Here is an 18,182-nt window from a genome sequence, read left to right on the forward strand (position 1 = left end):
CGTCACACGCAGGAAACGTATATAAAGGCGCGCAATACACAAAAAAAGTGCGCCGAAACAAGGAGCCAGGGAGAGACAACCGGATCTCTACTGAGCAGATGGTAAGAATTTTGAACCCTTCATTCCCCAAGGTTTAAAAGTACCTTGACCGCTATCCAAAGAAACCCTGACTAGATTTAACCTTTAACTAAAAATATGTGCTTTCCTGTTCTAATAGGTTAACTACCTAAAGGAATATTAGAGTTGTGCCCAAAGAGAGTGCATAGAAACAAAGTTGAATGAATGAAATTAGGCAAAAAAGGCCCAAAGAATACACTATTGGTGAGTGCCATCTTTACTGAATCCTCTACTTGAAATGTTACAATGCGGACACAAGAAAAATGAAAGCAATTATGAAGGCTGTAGAATACTAACATGATGGAAAAATAATAAAAGACAAAAAAGGATGACAAAAAGAATATATTATTGAAATAACATTTTCAGTCAAAAAATGATTTTCCTTTTCACTATCTCTTTTTTCTTTTTGAGTATTTAAAACAAATGTATTTTGTTTTCTTCCAAAAAACAGCTATAAATCTCTCCTGATGATCCCTTGTGACAAAAACAGGGGTGAAACACGTGTAGAGAGGAAGAATTTATATGAGAGAAAGAATTCATGTATGAAAGAGAGAAAAAGTTCATATATGGAATAAAAAGACAAACTCTTAATAAGAAATCTGACAAGTGTGAAGAACTTTTTTTGGCACTCGAAACCTAGAATTTTGCATAGTATGTCGCAAGTGGAAATGTATACAATTGAAAAATAGCCACCACAGGAGGGGCCTCGGATACTAATCCGGTGTCAATAGGCCCCAGACAGAGGCCCTCAGAGAAAACTCTGGTACACTTTTTAGGCCTAGAAGGCATCTCAGGGCAAGCCCCTGTAATAGAGCTTTTGTTGCTCCTCCCGGACCGGGAAGACCCTGGAAAGGAGTCCTCCGGCCGGGGTGCTCTAAAAAGTAAAGAACTCACTGGGCGTTTCTTCTTTTCCTCGATGAACATAAGAAAATGCAATGGGGGAGAGCACTGAAAGGCCTCCTCCCACCGCTCCAAACAATGTTGAAGCGCCCGGACCGAAAGGGAGTCGCAGTAAAAACACGAGTCCCACCGGTGATCCAGACCCAAACACTCTAAACAAAGAGGATGGCGATCCGCCCTAGCGAAGCGTCGCTGACAAGAAGAACAAGTAGGAAAGTCTAACTGAAACGGCATAGACAGACTACTACAGGACCGCTAAGCCAGAGCAAGAGAGGAGAACACTGGAAGGAAAAAATATTCTGAAGATGCAAGTGCGTCCAGTCCCGATCATGCGGAGAAAAAGACTGATGGGCGATGCGCTGGGCGATGCGTTGGGCGAGCTAAGGAGGGCGGGGTTACGGCCGCGTGCTGTACCCCGTGTAAAAAGAGAGGAAGGACACATTTTTAAAAAATGTGATGCTTTTTACAAAGTGCTCCGGTCCCGTCTCACAGGACGGAGGAATGTCCCATAAGTATGGAGGAAGGGGGACGGGACGTAGGAGTAATGCTGATAAGCCTTCACTGATAGCCGATTGAAAATAGAATCAATTCAAAAACCCTTTGTCTTGAGGAGTGATCGGCCTGAAAAAAGGCTCATCCTCACCAAGGAAGTGATCTGCTCGTACAGGCCTCTTCACAGTAGTCTGGAGTCCCATGTTGAAGACTGAGTGACAATACTGGGGTTACACTAAGCGGCTGGGTGCCACCAACCGTTCCAGACATGGAACCAAACTGCTATTCACTGATGAGGCTTAACAAGGCTGAAACATGTCTGAGGTTGCTTGTGTTGCTGTGCAAACGGGACATGTCCTAATAGTGCAAATTGGACCGCTTCCATTGGTGGAAGTACCAAGATTGATTTGCATATGGTTCATCGCCTTCTGCAATGGAACAGGCAGGCTCAAGCACTGGTGTGGAAGGCTGCCCAGAGCAATGCCAGTGGTTAACATTAATTGAAAACCTTCCACCTTGTACATTTTTGGGTTGCATTAGCCTCCCAAGTGAGAGAGGATAGGCCCTGATGAGGGTACCCTGCTGGCCGTACAATAGGAACTCAAGCTGTACCTCAATAAAAAATGTCTAGATTTGCTTTTGTTGCTCAGAGCAATACTAGTGGCTAAGACTAATTAAACACTTTCAACAATCACATTTTTGGGTTCTAGTACTCAGGAGTAGAAGCCTTGTGATATCTACTTCCTCGGTTGACAGAGTAATCTGCCAAGCACACACAGGCTATTTATGGATGACCAAAACAAAGGTCAGGTTATGGAGAAAGTGTGCTTTTTTTTTTTTTTTTTTATTTTGTTTTTGATGCAAACGCATCTTTACAAAATTAATTTACAACAATTACAACCAATTACATTTCACATTAATACATGTCATTTAAAAACAAACATTTACATAAATCAGACATTTATTTTCCCTTTTCTGTTCCTTAACCACAAACATATTCTTTACTTAAACAAAGGCCACAAACCCATCACATCCTATAAACACATCAAACATAGAAACATAAAGCGCAGAAACACATGGACTCAACAACGGCCTCAAATTGTCCCAACCACACATTTACCATCAACACAAAAAAGAAGTGCGGACTCAATTATTTTCACTAATCGCACCGTTGCCAACATTAAGGAATTACTAGAACCCCACATACAACGGGTCCAGATTAATTCTCTTCCCATGAGGGTGTTAGTAGTACTGAATAGTGAAATGTTTTTTAGTCTCACCATTTCAAAGGCTGTACAGAACAAAAAAAGGTGTTTCAAAGTCTCTGTACATTCAAGTTTTTTACAGAATCTACAACTAGTATCAACCTCTTCTCTATCTCTGGTGCCCCAATATTTCATTCTTGCTTTAGTGTGCAGTAAGTCCAATCGAAAACGCATGTAATCTGAACGAATTTCAGCACTCGGAATAAGAATAAGATATTGTTGCCGAGGTACCTGAGCGTGCCTAAAACGTGCATATTCAGAAAAAGAAGAGTAGCTCGATATTTCAGTACAAGTCTCTGCCCAGTCATTCAAAAAAACACGCTTATGTGCAGTGTGGAATCTGCTTTGAAGATCTTCAGCAGAAATATTAATACTTCCAAGGACAGACAATATACGCTGCTTAAAATCAGCAATAGATCTTGGCTGCGATGCTCTTAGCATATAACAAAAGTCCTCATACAGCGAGTTTTCCTCTGGGAAACTCATTTTTAAATAAGTTTTCAAAAGACGCCAATTATATCGTGCTGCCAATGAGTTTAAACCTAACTCATGACGAAGTATTGCATTCGGAAGAGAAGAAGGAAGACATAATGTTGTTTTCCATAGCATGGCTTGCAATTTATTCAAAAAGCTTGCTAGATCGTTTAAGTTCATATCCAAACCATAAAGAATGATAGATTCAACCTTTTTTGAATAAAATTCAAATAGAGGACTTAGAGAAAATTTACAAAGTTTACGACAAATAATTCTCATTTGATTCTGTAAAGGTATCACTTTTTCTGCAATCGCACGTTGCCAAAAAAGTGCAGATTAATTGTTTGCCAGATTATATCCCAAATAGGTTATCTGGACTGCAATTTGAATGATAGAAGACTCTAAGTGCCACCGAAACTTCCGAATCTTTTTTTTCGAAGAAAGTATCAGGATATTTGATTTTGAGGGATTTATAGTAAGATTGTTTTTTCTACAATACAACAAAAATGTCTCTAATTTATTTTGCAGCCCAGATTGCGTACTATCAAATAGTAATATATCATCGGCATAAGCCAACCACGAGAGATGAATCTTCCCCAACTTCACAGTGTAAGATTTAGAAGAATCCCAAATACCTTCAATATCGTGGAGGTATAAATTAAAAAGCACTGCTGCAAGATTACATCCCTGTTTAACGCCAATTGCCGTTGGAATAGAATCTGTTAGAATGCCTTTGCTTGAAATACGTACTCTAATGGAAGTGTGTTGATGCAAAAGAGCAATAAGCGCCACCAAACTTGGTGGAAAATTAAGATTTATCATTTTTTTCCACAACCTATTACGAATTACTGAATCAAATGCTGAAGGTAGGTCGAGTGATGCAATAAAAATCAGACCATGTGCAGAATTATGAGCTTCCGCAATAAGATGAGCAAGAACGGAAGCGTTAAGTTGAGTCCCCATATTTTTTCTAAAGCCCGTCTGTACTTTATTTAGAGTTTTTTCTGTTTTGATGTGTTTCTCAACTTCATTGAGTAGAAGAAGGGCAAAAATCTTGGCAGCGACATCAATAAGGGCAATTGGCCTAAAAGAATTGGGATCAGTGCAGGGTCCTTTTTTATGTAAGGGAATAATAATCGACTTGACCCAAGAACACGGAAGAGTTTTGGTTGAAAAAATAGATCTAAATATCCTCAAAAAGACATTAGCCCAAAAAATAGGATCATCTTTTATGACACATGGCGGTAAACCGTCAGGGCCAGCACACTTCGACGGTTTCAGCTTCTCAATTGCTGCTATGACATCATTGAGCACCCACGGACAGTGCTCGGGTATATATTTCAATAGATATGACATATCTTCTTCACAAAAACTCGTCGGAAGACGAAAGTGTGCTTTACAAATCTGAAGAACACAGTGGAGGAGTTGGTGGGATGATGCCTCCTGTGTCGGACACCTCCCATTCCTATGCCCATCCGAAGCAACACACCACGGCAAACCATCAGCATAGGCTTTGGGAGACTACCGTCAGGACAAAATGTCCAGGTGTTAGTGGATGAGTATTCCAAGTACCCTAAAGTTGAAACTACAGTACCAACTGAGCATGATCAGCAAACCCTCTTTTGGAAAATGTATTCACCATCAATGGCCTCACAGAGTCCTCAAAATCAGATTGCGGCTCACCTTTTCAGGTGAGAGAGATTCCAGACTTCTTGCATCGACTGGGATTTGAACACAGGGGAATTACTCCTTGTTGGGTGCAAACAATTGGGAAAGTGGAGCAATTCAATAGCCAAAGTGAGCAATGAAGACAAATAATGTACCATTTACTGGTTTGAAGAATTACTGCATCACTCTGCAGACCTCACCAAGGGTATTGCCAGGAGACACGTTGCTGAGACGTCTGATTAGGGGCATCATTCCAGCACACCCTAACTGAGTCATGCCAGTGGTCGATCCAGTGGAAGTGTAAAGGTTACAAGAAGACACCCATTGAAAAGAGAATACTAGGAAGATCCAGCTGTTCTCCCACTGATCAGATATATTGACCTCACTAACAAGATGAACATGCCTTTTGAGCTGAGGCCATGGGGGATACTAGCCGCAAACGGAATAAAGGTAACTGAAGCCAAAGGAGCCACCTATGTTATTCTCAAGCCAGTCGTTTCAAAGTCATCAAAGAAGAGCAGATAAAGAGATTGGCCATGCTCCTTGACCAGAGCGAAACTGGATGGGCGGAGGAGTCAGAGTCCCATTAAAGATGGCAGGGTAGAGGAGATTCTGACGGGAGAACCCTTCCTAAGGTGGTAACCACAAATGTCTGCCTTGTCTGTGGCAATTTTGTTATAGGGATGGATGTTATGTTCAGAGACTACGAGGTTCTGTGCTCTTGTCTCTGCTAATGCACAAACACATTGTGAGAGTGCTTGAAGAGTGCCTGACCTTGTGAGGGGAAAGCAAGTACCCCTCCCAGCATGGGGTAGGAAGTTTACCAGGGTGTACGCAAGAACTAGTCTGCCCTATAGGTGGAGTTCGGAGGGCCCCAGTCCTCCTAACTGTGCCCTGATGATTGATCTTGGTAGTGCTGTTTGCCACCCAATGCCCTGCACACTTAATGCTGGCCAGAGCTCCCATTTCATTTCAGGACCACAAGAACCAACATGCAATGCAGCATTAGAGAAACCCAGAGGACTTTGGCACAAAGTCAACAGCATAGAGTCGAATGAGAATCTCTGGCACCAGTCGCTCTCCAGCAAAGACCAAAGCAATATAGCTGGGAAACACTAATTTGAATGTCGCGCACAGAAAGCGGCAGGGCAAAAAGGGGATTTTCAAGGCTCCCAATGTAAAGAGCCACCCTCAGGAAAAACAGCAGGCATACATGGGCCTACAGCATCAGCTAAGAACCGGAACCAATGAGGGGATGAAGACAGACGTAAGGGAATCACTTGTGTAAAGGAGACAGAGGAATGAGACAAAATGTAAGATCAAAAGGTGTGGAGGTGGAAAGAAGGACCAGGCGAAGGACGGAAGGTGGAACGGAGTGCTGAAAAGTCTGTGGTGGAGTTGGTAGCCGTGAGGGATTGTGTATGAGAGAGTGGTATCAGGTGTTGCTGTGATTGTGAGTGTGAGTGGAAGGGGTAGTAGGAAGGGCTGTAGACGGTACTGTGGGAGTATAGATGGTGGAAGGAGACTGTGTAGAGTGAGAGACAGAGAGAGAGATAGACAGAGATGTGTGAGAGAGAGAAAGAGAGAGGAGAGAGGGGAAGAGTTGTAGAGGCGTAGGCTGACGGTAAGAGAATGTGGTCTGTACTAGTAGAGATAGAAAAGCAGAGGAGTAGGAGTAGATCGGAGGATCAGAAGAGGAAAGAGGTGGGAGGAGAGCAAACAGGAAGGGAGGGACGAGAGGAGGAGTGGGAAGACTGAAGGAAGTAGTAGGAGAGAGGATCAACGAGAGAAAGAAGGAGGAGAAAGAGGGGAAGTGAGTAGGTATAAGATATGGGAAAGGAGCAATAGGGAGTGAGAGGGAGAGAAAGATTGTGTCTGAGAATATACAGGCACCATTCAGAATACTAGCAAGACAACTCTTGTGGGACTATCTGAAGGATAGCCTTAGGAAGCCCCAGAAGGAAGTAAATGAGATAAGTTGGCGGCAATCCGCTGGTGCTGCCGACGGGTTGCCGTCAATCCTGTAACACAGATTCCGCCGCCTGATATCCCAGTGCCACCGGGATATCACAAATAGAGGCGGAACGATAAATCCCCCTTCCCATGGAGTCCCAGAGGACTCCATGGTGTAAAAGCAAGGAAATATCGAGGCTGAGTACCACCAAAAGGAAATACACCAAACACGGGCTATAAAGATTCACAGATCTTTTAATACTGCGGAGTTACAAAGAACACAGATCTGATACAGATAGCTAGCTGGCTCTCGACACCCCGCAATGAGTACCAGCCCTTCAGAGTGAGGAGGGAGAATGCTGGACATCTAAACATTAGTATTTTTTATACATAACCTACAATATTGTCCAGCCCCTCTACAGGTTAATAATCTGCGGTCAAGAGTTTGTGCCAAGTTCACATATAGCTCATACAATAATATGCACACTGATTACATTGGTTTGTGTTTCCAACAAGTTACACTGGAAAAGTGTATTCCTGGATTTAGCAGTGAGCCTTAGCACATATCCCTTCACAATGTAGTTCTGCCAGTGTCCACGCTCGACATTTACATAGTATTGTCCTCGATGTGTATTCGTGGATGAGGCTTGTTAGTGCAGACAATCCTTACACCACACGTCATGCTCGGAGCAAGGTCTTATTACCTAGTCTAAACATTCGGCCCTCGGACAGTCTAACCATTAACAGGACTCAAAGGTCGGGAAGGCTTGGTTGCAAGTTAGAAACACAGTCCACCATTTTAGAACACAGAATCACATACGAACAGAAATCAAAATGGTGGATGATCCTAAAATGGCGGCGAAGTCGATTCAAAATCGGAACTTTGCAACGCGGTTTTCTTTGCAGAGCGACTAGGCTTAGGCCAATATATATCAGAAGGAGGCACGATATGATTTCCCGTTTAACAATGGGAATGGGGTCACTGAAGCACCGGTAGGGGCCTGATTTCCAATCAGGTCAGGGCTGATGTGGGATTTGTGCCCCTACCGACATTCTCTTGGTATGGCACTCCAGAAAGGGTGCTGATACGTTACTACTGGCACCCTTATTTCCGGACCGCCATACCTGGAATGAGGCCCATGGTCTTGGCCCTTAGGTGCACCAACATAGAAAGAGTAGCTTAGACAGTAGGGGTTACTGAGCCATAGAATTCAAGCTAAAGTTGGGTGTGAGGAAAGCCTGGGTGAGGGTGGAGAGAGCCCACAGGAGTCAGAGAGACCAGTCTACTTGCAGTAAATATTAAAGTGTTGTTAATAAAAAACCCTTAAACCATCTTTCAGACTTGTGATTCCTAACGTCATCTGCGACAACACAGCAAGAGTACCGAACTTCTGACCATTGTTACAGGTAAAGTCAATTAAGCACTAATTCTGTAAATGAGGAACCTCTCCTGACACCGCTCCCTTAACACCAACTGCAATTATATGTGCAGCAAAATGGAAGTCTCCCTGAAGAAGACAAAACAATGTGAATACTGCTAAAACATATAAATACTATCTTCTTTAGCGTAAATTCAACAAAGTTTGCTCTATTCTGTGCCATGCGTCCACTCTGTCCTCCCTACTTCATTTCCGCCATCCCCCATTTCCTCTCCTGGAACATAGGATTTCATGTAGCCTGGCAGATTGATAATTAATCTCCATAGGGTCTTCAGTAAATTGTCCCCTTTTTTGTTTACTACAGTATGACATTCTTCAGAGCCGCCAGAGCACCAGAGGACCACTTTGGTGATGATAGTGTGTGCTACAAATATCCTTTAACATTAACATAGTCTGGTAAAAGGAGGTATACATTGGGAAAGCATCCAGACTCTTGGTCATGCTGCAAGTTGCCCAACCTATGCATTAAGACCAAACAAGCTTGCAGTTCTAATTTAAGTGTACAATTCTACAAACAGAAAACACTAATGAATAATATTAATGTTACCTTTTCGTTGAAGCTTGCTTTTAGACAATCCCTCTGTTTCTGCAGTCTCAGAACGAGAAAGGAAACTACTTTCAGTATCCGATCCTGATGAACTCTTAATTGGCATCACCTATATAAGAGCACAATATAAAAGCGCTCCAAGTTAATACTATTAAAAAGCACTGTCACCACAGCAAAAATAGTCCTCGGTGAACTGTGAAAATAAGCATTGAAAAAAAGCCAAATGTTTTGATATTTGTCTGTGGTAATGCTGAGAGACACATATAGGCAAAGGGGTACTAAAGGCAGAAACAGGCAAAAAAAGGATTAGAGGGAGCAGGGGGAGAAGTAAAACAGCATTGCACCACAGTGCAGATGAATGTACGGAAGGGCAAGGGAAAAGTGAGGGCAGGAGAAGAGGGGCACTGCTACTTTGAGCAGAATAGTGCCAGCTGAAAGGTGGAGACGGGTGAAGGAGAATGGTGGGAAAGCTAGTTGATTCTAATTAAGAGGGGGCATTTGTTGCATGATAATAACATGGATTTCTGAAATTGATGGTAAGGTAAGGCTGGAGCATAGTTAGATGTCGGGTATCCCCTGTTCAGTTGTATTCCTGAGGGCAATAATAGGAGTACAACTTAGATGCGTAATGGTGCATTGTGAAATGTAATATTAGAGGCGTGTACGTCTGAGACTGGTACAGCTGGGGCAGAATCACCATGTCAGGTGTTCATGGCTCATTCTCTGTATCCGTCAGAGGGTGATCAAAATAGCCCAATTACGCTGGATTTTATTACATGGGAGATGTGAAATTCATGTACTTACTGGGCCAGAGTAAGTCCTGTGTCAGGTTTTTTAAATGATTTTTTTAAGGTTTTTATTGATTTTCACAACAAACAAAAACATAACCAACACCCCCAACAGTTTCTGATGCCAGTTTGACAAGCTTACTTTGCACATTGTTATAATTACTGTCATCCCCCGCTTTTAACTCGAGCTTGCACTGCCATTCCTGGGATTACTATTCTGCTGAGGTACATCCTCTTCCTCGTCCCCAGACTTGTAAATCCTGTGTCAGGTTTATCCGAGTCAAGCTGTCATTGTTCTATGGTCGATAAAGGAGTAACAAGGAACTTGATTATTTTAAAATGGTAAATTTGAAACAAGGGCATGTCTATGAAAGACTGGTCGTGTTGTTGCAAGTCAGTCACGTGTGCTATACTCAGCCTTTCATCCTTGTGCGGGTGACAAAATGAGTGCTGTAAGGACGGTTCATTTTTATTGGGTTGATATCCTGATAGGACAGTAGCTCTGAAAGGCGAAGTGTTAGCACGAATTCAGTCAGATGTCAGGTGTGCCAGTCTTGGCTTGTTATCCTTCTGAGCGTGATCACAATGAGTGCCAAATAGTTAAATGTATTCTTTCGGATATCATCCTGCTTCATTTAGTGTGTCTTTTGTTTAAGAAGTCCAAACACTAATTCATACTCTAGACAATCGGCCAAGGCCCAGCATATGGTTATTGTGTGTGGGATAATGTATTGTACTTCATATTAAATCCTAACTCTGAGCTCCGTTGGAACGCTAACCCGAACCAAAAGGCTGATGCGAATTTTAAACCTGTCACCTAAATGTATTATAGCCCTCATATTAGCCTTGCATAATAGTGCTTCCCATGTGAAATCTTGTACTCTGTAGTCTGTAGGAAGGGAAGTTTGCTTTAACATATCCTGGAGGAGGGTCACATTGAAAAGGCACATTAACATTACTGGTAATGTTTCTTCATGCATCACCATGTTTTGTTTTTTAATACAAAAATATTAGACCATCAAGTTCATGGGTCAAGTCCATTCCTCACAGGTCTAGTAGAAAAACGAAGTTATTCGACCTTCAGGTCGGCAGGATGTTAAAGAATTGGCAAGACCTGCACCGAAGTAAAGATAAAATAACAGATTTCACGAAATGTTATCACTGAAAGGAAAGAAGAGCTGAGGTAGAGTTTGTCCAACGTCATATGTGCTTGACTCTGCATTATGTTTCTCTCAAGACGATAAACGGAATGCCACAAACATTGACAATATCGAAAGGTTTTGTAACTGGTCAGTACCTATGAAAGCCTGGCAGGGTTTGGTAGTGTCAGTCACATGTCAGGGGTGCCTGGCTCATCCTTTCATTCTTGTGATGGTGATAAAAGGAGTCTGATTTAGATAACATGTTAAAAGGGGAGATTAAATATGGCAGTATCTCCAAGACTCTGGTAGGGCTAGGACAGAATTTGTCATATGCTGGCTATGTCTGACTTAACTTGTCATCCTTCTGAAGACAATCAAAATTATAACATTTCGTGCCAAGATTGCATGAAATGCTGGTACCTGTGAAAGTAGAGATGGTATAGAGTTAGACAGTATCAGTTGTACTGGACCCAGCCTTACATCGTTGTTGACAGTAATAGGAGAGCAAATGAACAGTTCCATACTTAATTAAATAAAATGAATAGGGAGAGGTGGTAACAAGTCGGTACCTCTGAAGGGTCACGTGTTGAGCCAGTTAGTTAGGAGTCGGATGGGCTCAACTGAGCATTTCATCTTTCAGTAGGCAATGTAAAAATACAGCTGAGGTGGGTAATATGAAATCGGAACACATCATTTTAAGCGTATATCTTGGGGAGGTTAGTAGGGCTACGGCAGAGTCCGTCAAATGTTCAGTATACACAACAACGGCTTCATCATTCGAGGGGTGATAAAATGGGTTCCACCCAGGTGGGTAATTTTCAAATGTGCTGGCTACAATTATTTGATTTTCAAATGATCACATGAAGGTGAATATTCAGTCAAATATTCCTGTTTTATTAATCCGAGCTGCACAAAGAAAACTTGAGAAATTAAATAAAATGGCACATTACATGAACAATATATAATTATAAGAGCAGGAGGGAGTATAGAAACTTGGCAAGTGAATTTTCTGAGTGAGATTATTTCCGACACCACTTTAGGAAGAAAAGATGGTGGTTGCACACTTAACATCACTTTGTCCTTTGAAGGAAACCTCAATGGTTATTGTAATTCACTGACTCTACGAGCAGAGCTGATCGCCACTAGATAGATGGGTATCCAATTAAGAAGCCTGAGTGGGCAGAAATGCATTTGTTTGAACGGGGCACCCATCAAGAAAGGCAGGATTGTGCCCAATGTGCATCAATGTTTGCTGGCAGCACAGGTGTCAATGATACTTCTCAGACACACAAATTAATAAGCGTTGGAAAGAGTTTGAACAGGAATCTCTTATGTTCCTTTGGCTTCTCTACCTTGCTTGCTGTCATTTTACAGACCCGAGGCACGCCCTACTGTCTTCTACTCTGGTTAGCCTAACCTACTGGGATAGGGTGATATGCAGATACCAACTTACCACCCAACCCTCACCAATGATACCAGTTTTCCATAACCCACGTTTTACCCGGTGATTGGCCAGTGGGTCGCTATGCTGGATGGAGCTACGTAATTAGGGTCAACTATATGATGTAGGGGCAGAGCCTACCTTTGAGCAATGCAAAAACGATATTTGCACTACCTGAATCAGAGAGATTTCAATACATGCAAGTCAGACACTGGGCATCTCACCCAGAGGCCAAAAAAGGAGGGGAAGGGATCGGAGGCCTTTTGAGAAGTTGATATTGTTCAACCTACCTTGTCACAAGGTTTCTCACATGTATGCATGAGAAGTTGGGAGAAATGCTGGGGTCGCACAATTTCAATCGCATCATGGGAAGCCATTTGAAGGAGGGCCTCTAAAACATCCATATGTACCACAATATTGGAGAACTTTTATAAAGTCCTTTATCAATGGTATCTTACGCCCGACCAATTGCACAAAATGTATCCCCTAGTTTCTCCCCAGTGTTGGAGGGGGTGATCTGAGGTTGGATCCATGGCTCACATATGGTGGTGATGTCCCATAACTAAACCCTATTGGTTAGCTATCATTACTTTAATGCAATAGACTGTGGGCATTCGACTTCCCGTAGACCCTATGGTAGTCCTATTTGGAGACATAGATGAACTGGAAATGTTTACAATTGGAGCCTCTCACTCCATTCTATCGAACCCTATGCTTACTGCAGCCAAACTCACTATTGCTCAAAATTGAAAGAAGACAGACACCCCTGCGAACCATATGTGGTGGGCGAAAGTTTGCTATATTTGCGCCATGGAGAAAATCACTACTACCCTCAGTGATACTTTGACCAAACATAGGTGGATATGGGGCCCTTTTATTACGTTTATCAATTCTGATGATTTCGGTCCTCTGATTCCTCAGCAATGGAAATCATATACATTATTGTAATTAGGAGACGTGACAAGCGCAGTAGACAAACGTCATGATGGTGATTTGCATTGTAGTCTTTATTGATTCATTTCAGATCCTTGTATTGAATCCGTCTCGAAGCTAAATTTGACATCAATGCATCTTCTACAAAAAAAAATGTTATTTTGTTCCCTTTTATTGTTCATGTATTGGGAAGCTTATGGATATGAAATGTTTCTCTCCTGATATACCTCTTCCTTATTGATCGATTTGTTTTTTCCAATTTGCTTGAAAATCAAATAAACATATTTTTAAAAAAAATAAATTCTCTAAACAGTTGTAAGCTGAAATGGGAAACAATCATGATTTGCAGGTTTGGTATGATGATTGCAGCTGTGCACACACCCCAACTATTGCATATGATTTTTTCTGTTTAATACATTTATATTCAGTAAATTGCAAGAACAATGTAAATATGGCATGAATATACATAACTTATTTCCCTTTTCAGCACTTTTAAAGTTACTGTTCTGTAATTTATAACTCAAACAATGAAATCATAGTCATGTCACATGGCTGAACCCTTTCTCTGTACGGGTAGTCAAAGTATGGGTGGGATTGTCTGTGACATGGTATTTAATCATCAAAGACATTCTGGAATGCAAGTGGCATTACAGACTTTTGTGCCTGCTTCCTGTCTTCACAGACACACTGGAGCCTAGGTGGGGACACAAATGGTTACAGCCAAAAGCAAAACTCACATTCATACCTCCCACTCCCAGAATGGTAGAAGGGCTAACAAAGGACAACCACACAATAAATAGCATAAAAAGAAAAAGGAGCCACCATATTAGAACATAGGTGAACTTTTTGTGCATAACCGGGACTGTAAGTTAGGCTTCACCTTTAATACCACTCTGTCTTTATGGAAAAACAGTATGAGGAGGCTTGTAGGATAAAGCCTATAGCCCACCCACCCTTTGGGCAGATGTTATAGCCACTAAGAACACTGTTTTCAAGGTAAGAAGTCTTAATGGGCTCAAAAGGAGCAACCATTACAAAGTTTTAAACCAAATTGAGATACCACAGTGGGACTTGAAAGGGAGTTGGAGAATACATATTAGCTAATCCCTTTAAGAATTGAATTACCAGAGGGAACTTAAAATAGGAGAATTCCTCTGCAGTGCCCTTGAAGATGGAAAGCGCTGCTATAACCTTTGATGGTACCAATCTGGAGCCCCAGATTTGCCAAGTGCAAAAGAAAGGTAACATCATTGGTGTATTGCATGAGAAAGGGTCAACATTCTTATCTCTACACCAGCTGCAGAACTTACTCCAACGACAGCGGTATAAAGATTTGGTTGCTGGCCTTCTGGCCGAAAGCAAAACCTCCATTACTTTGTCTGGGAGGTCCCAATCCCTGTATCTCAGCCTCTCAAAAACCATGCGTGAAGGCTGAGAGTCCTGATATCCAGATGGGGAACCCGACCCTTCTCTCTCTCTCTCACTGAGACTGAGAAAGAGAGAGAGAGAGAGAGAGAGAGAGAGAGAGAGAGAGAGAGAGAGAGAGAGAGAGAGAGAGAGAGACAGAGAGAGAGAGAGAGCGAGAGAGAGAGGGTCCTCTCTTTGTGGAGGACGAAGCAGAAGGTAGATGGACATGTCCAGAAGGTGCGGGTACCATGTCTTCCTGGCCCAATCCAGGACAATTAGGATCATGGATTACCTGAACCTTCTCAACCTCCTTATTACGTGAGGAATGACGGGGAGTGGAGGAAACGCGCAAAGAGGTGGAAATTCCCAGTCCGCCACACACGTGTCTCCTAGAGCTCCTCTTGGGGGAAATTCCCTTGAGCAGAACAGTTTGCACTTCTGGTTGGCACCGGTCGAGTATAGATCCACTTGAGGGGTTCGCCAAAGGGTGAAGATCTCTTGAAGGACTTCCTGAGCTAGTTCCCACTCGTGGGAGACTACGCTCTGCCTACTCAGAGCGTATGCCTTGTGTTCTTCTCTCCGGCTAGGTGAACTGTCGATAGAGAGATTCCTTCTTGTATTGCCCAGAACCAGAGCTGCTTTGCCTCTCTGCAAAGTGGTAGTGACCCTACACCTCCTCTCTTGTTGAGGTGGTACATGGCCACTGTGTTGTCCGTCATTATCAGGACATTCTTTCTCCATGGAGAGGACAGAAGGGCCTTCAGCGCTAGTCTGATTGCCCTCAGCTCTAAAAGGTTGATATGTAGTTTGGACTCCGATGGAGACCAATCACCGCTGATGGTCAAATCATTGGTATGGGCTCCCCACCCCGTGAGTGAGGCGTCTGCCACTACTGTTATCTCCGGCCATGGTTGCCAAAACGGTTCTCCTTTCAAGATGTTCTCCCGACAGGCCCACCACTGAAGATCCAGTGAGAATCCATTTGGGATTTGTAGGAGATCTGACATCCTTCCTGAGAATTATGACCACTGGGCCCTGAGAGCCCACTGGAGAGATCTCATTCTCAGGCGAGCCTCTAGAACCAGAAAAATGCAGGATGCCATGAGACCGAGCAACCTTAGAAAGTCGAAGGCCGGAAGACGTTGTGCATGCTGGAATTTTGTCACTATCTAAAGAATGTCTTGAGCCCTCACCTCTGGTGGCAAGGCTTTTCCCAGGGATGCATCCAGGACTGCTCAGATGGATTGGAATCTTTGTGATGGTATCATGTGGGACTTCTTGAAGTTGAGGGAGAAGCCCAGTCTGTGGAGAGAGTGGTAAGTATAGCTGAGATGATCTAGGGTTTGTTCTGGGGAACTGACCCTGATCAGCCAATCATCCAGGTAGGGGTAGACGTGAATCCCCCCTCTCCTGAGACTCGCTGCCACAACCGCCATTAGCTTGGTGAAAACCCTTGGGGCCGAGGGAGGTTAGCCCAAATGACAGAACCCGAAACTGATGGTGAGAGTTGCCAACAGCGAACCTCAGGTACTGTCTGTGCTTGTGATGGATCGGCATATGAAAGTAAGCATCCTGGAGGTCCAAATATACCATCCAATCCTGAAGCTGGAGGGGGTGAAGGATCTGAGAAAGGGTAACCATTTTGAACTTGTCCTCCCCGAGGAACTTGTTCAAGTCTCTTAAGTCCAAGATGGGTCTCAATCCTCTGTCCTTCTTTGGAATTTGAAAATAAGGGGAGTACCAACCCTTGTTCCTCCACGCTACAGGTACTGGTTCTATAGCACCTTTCTCCAGCAGGGTTAAAATCTCCTGAAGGATCCGGAACCTTCAAAGAGATGTTCCCCAGTGGATGACTCTGATGCAGGAACGGTAGGTATTAACCTTGGGCAACTGTTTCCAATGCCCAAGCATCTGAAGTAATAGCCTGCCATTCTGTCAGGTGCTGTGACAACCTGCCTCCTACTGCAGTCTTGTGAACAAAGACCTTGGAGAGGTTTTGGAGCGACTGACGCAGTGGCTGAAGGTAAGGCAGCCCATGCTGTTGCAGTCTTAGTACCTCTACCACTTTCACCACGGGGAAATCGTCTTTGACCTCTTTGAGCCGGCTGTCCTCTGCCTTTTCCGAATGCAGAATAATAGCGAAAGGATCTACCCCTCCACGGCGCACCTGTGGGGCGGTTTGGAGTTTGCCTTATTGCAGTTCTATGGGATTTGGCCACCGCCTTGAAAGTTTACAGCTTCTTCAAACTTTCATCAGCTTTATTTCCAAATAGATGTGCGCCATCAAAGGGCATGTTGAGAAGTCTGGATTGAACGTCTTGAGCAAATCCTGACTTCCTCAACTAAGGTGGTAAGTGCAAAGGGGGGGGTCTAGAGGGAGAAGTGCAAGAGCAGGGTTCCCCCAAGGGTGGGGGCGGGCAAGTGCTGGGCGGCCAAGGTGGCAAATGCCAGGGGAAGGGGGGATGAGTGCAGTGGACAGGGATGACCAAGTTGGGATTGTCCGAGGGCAAGTGCTGGCAAAGGATGCTGGGGGGACTGGTAGGGAGTGGTCTGGCCCCTATATGACGCTGAAGGGACCAGGCCCCAGTCACAGCAACAGATGGAGTTGGTAGGAGAGGGGGAGAGGGAAGGAAGACGAGAAAAGGGTAGTCTTGAGAAGTTTCCGGAACTTAAGAAGATCCAGCTCATGTCTGGGGGGGGGCGGGTCCAGAGGGAGGAGCCAACCGAGGAAAGGGATCTATCTCCCACTCTCCGCTTGGAGAAACACTTGACCTACAGAGAGTTGGAGCCAGAAGACCGAAGGACTCTGGCCGGGAGGTATTTAGGGAAGGAAAGCTGGATGTAAAGAGGTCCCAGGCCGAGACAGCCTGTTGTATGAAGCGAAGGGACTTGAATTTGATCTTTGCGGTCGGTCACCAGGAGCCAGTGGAGAGAATTTACGGCTGGAGAGATGTGGTCCCTGGGCTTGAGGCCAAGGAAAAGTCCCGCAGTCCTAGTCTGGATTATTTGAAGGGGGCAAAGGGAGGAAAGAGGCAGAATGAGAAAGACGCTGTTGCAGTAGTCCAGCCTAGAGAGAACCAGGGCTCAGGGGCAACAAGCTTCTGGGGGAAGGTGAGGAAAGGTAGAATGCCCCTGAGAAGGTGGAGCTGAAAGTTGGATATTTTAGCAAGGTACGTGATGTATGCAGAGAAAGAGAGAGTGCAGTCAAAGATGATGCCAAGGTTTTTTACCTCACAGGTGGGTGAGGGGAGGGAAGGGGACCCAAGGAGGCTGACCAAAGTGGTGGGAGAGGGGAGCAAAGAACAGGCGTCCCAATGAGAAGGATCTCTGTTTTACTGGCATTAAGGCAGAGATCATTGGCAGAGCACCATGCCTCGCCTTGGAAGGATAGCTCAGGGGCAACGTGCTTGTCTTGGAAGCAAGACAAGGCGAAGCAACACAGGTTCGATCTCCAGGTCCGCGCTTAGAAACCTCAGGGTATTAAGCGTGTTATAAATAACTAATTGTAATAATTATAATGCCTAAATAACAGTCAGATATGAGGGAGGAGGCACAGGATGGCAGCTTGAAGGAGTGCTGTGTGTTGTCTGCAAAACACTGGAAGTGAGGGGAGAAA

At 43.9% G+C, this 18,182-nt stretch overlaps 1 protein-coding gene across 1 annotated transcript in view; it reads right to left on the minus strand.

The window, feature by feature from the left end:
• Positions 1 to 18,182, minus strand: part of LOC138579653 (uncharacterized) — a 738,942-nt gene that overhangs the window by 305,186 nt on the left and 415,574 nt on the right. Inside the window, exon 2 of the mRNA XM_069649901.1 lies at positions 8,856 to 8,964. Within this exon, the coding sequence (XP_069506002.1) occupies positions 8,856 to 8,961 (106 nt within the window). The 5' untranslated portion in view covers positions 8,962 to 8,964. The remainder of the gene's footprint in view (positions 1 to 8,855; positions 8,965 to 18,182) is intronic.

This window comes from Ambystoma mexicanum, chromosome 3p, assembly GCF_040938575.1.
Source record: "Ambystoma mexicanum isolate Mex_15411 chromosome 3p, UKY_AmexF1_1, whole genome shotgun sequence".
Lineage (NCBI taxonomy): Eukaryota > Metazoa > Chordata > Amphibia > Caudata > Ambystomatidae > Ambystoma > Ambystoma mexicanum.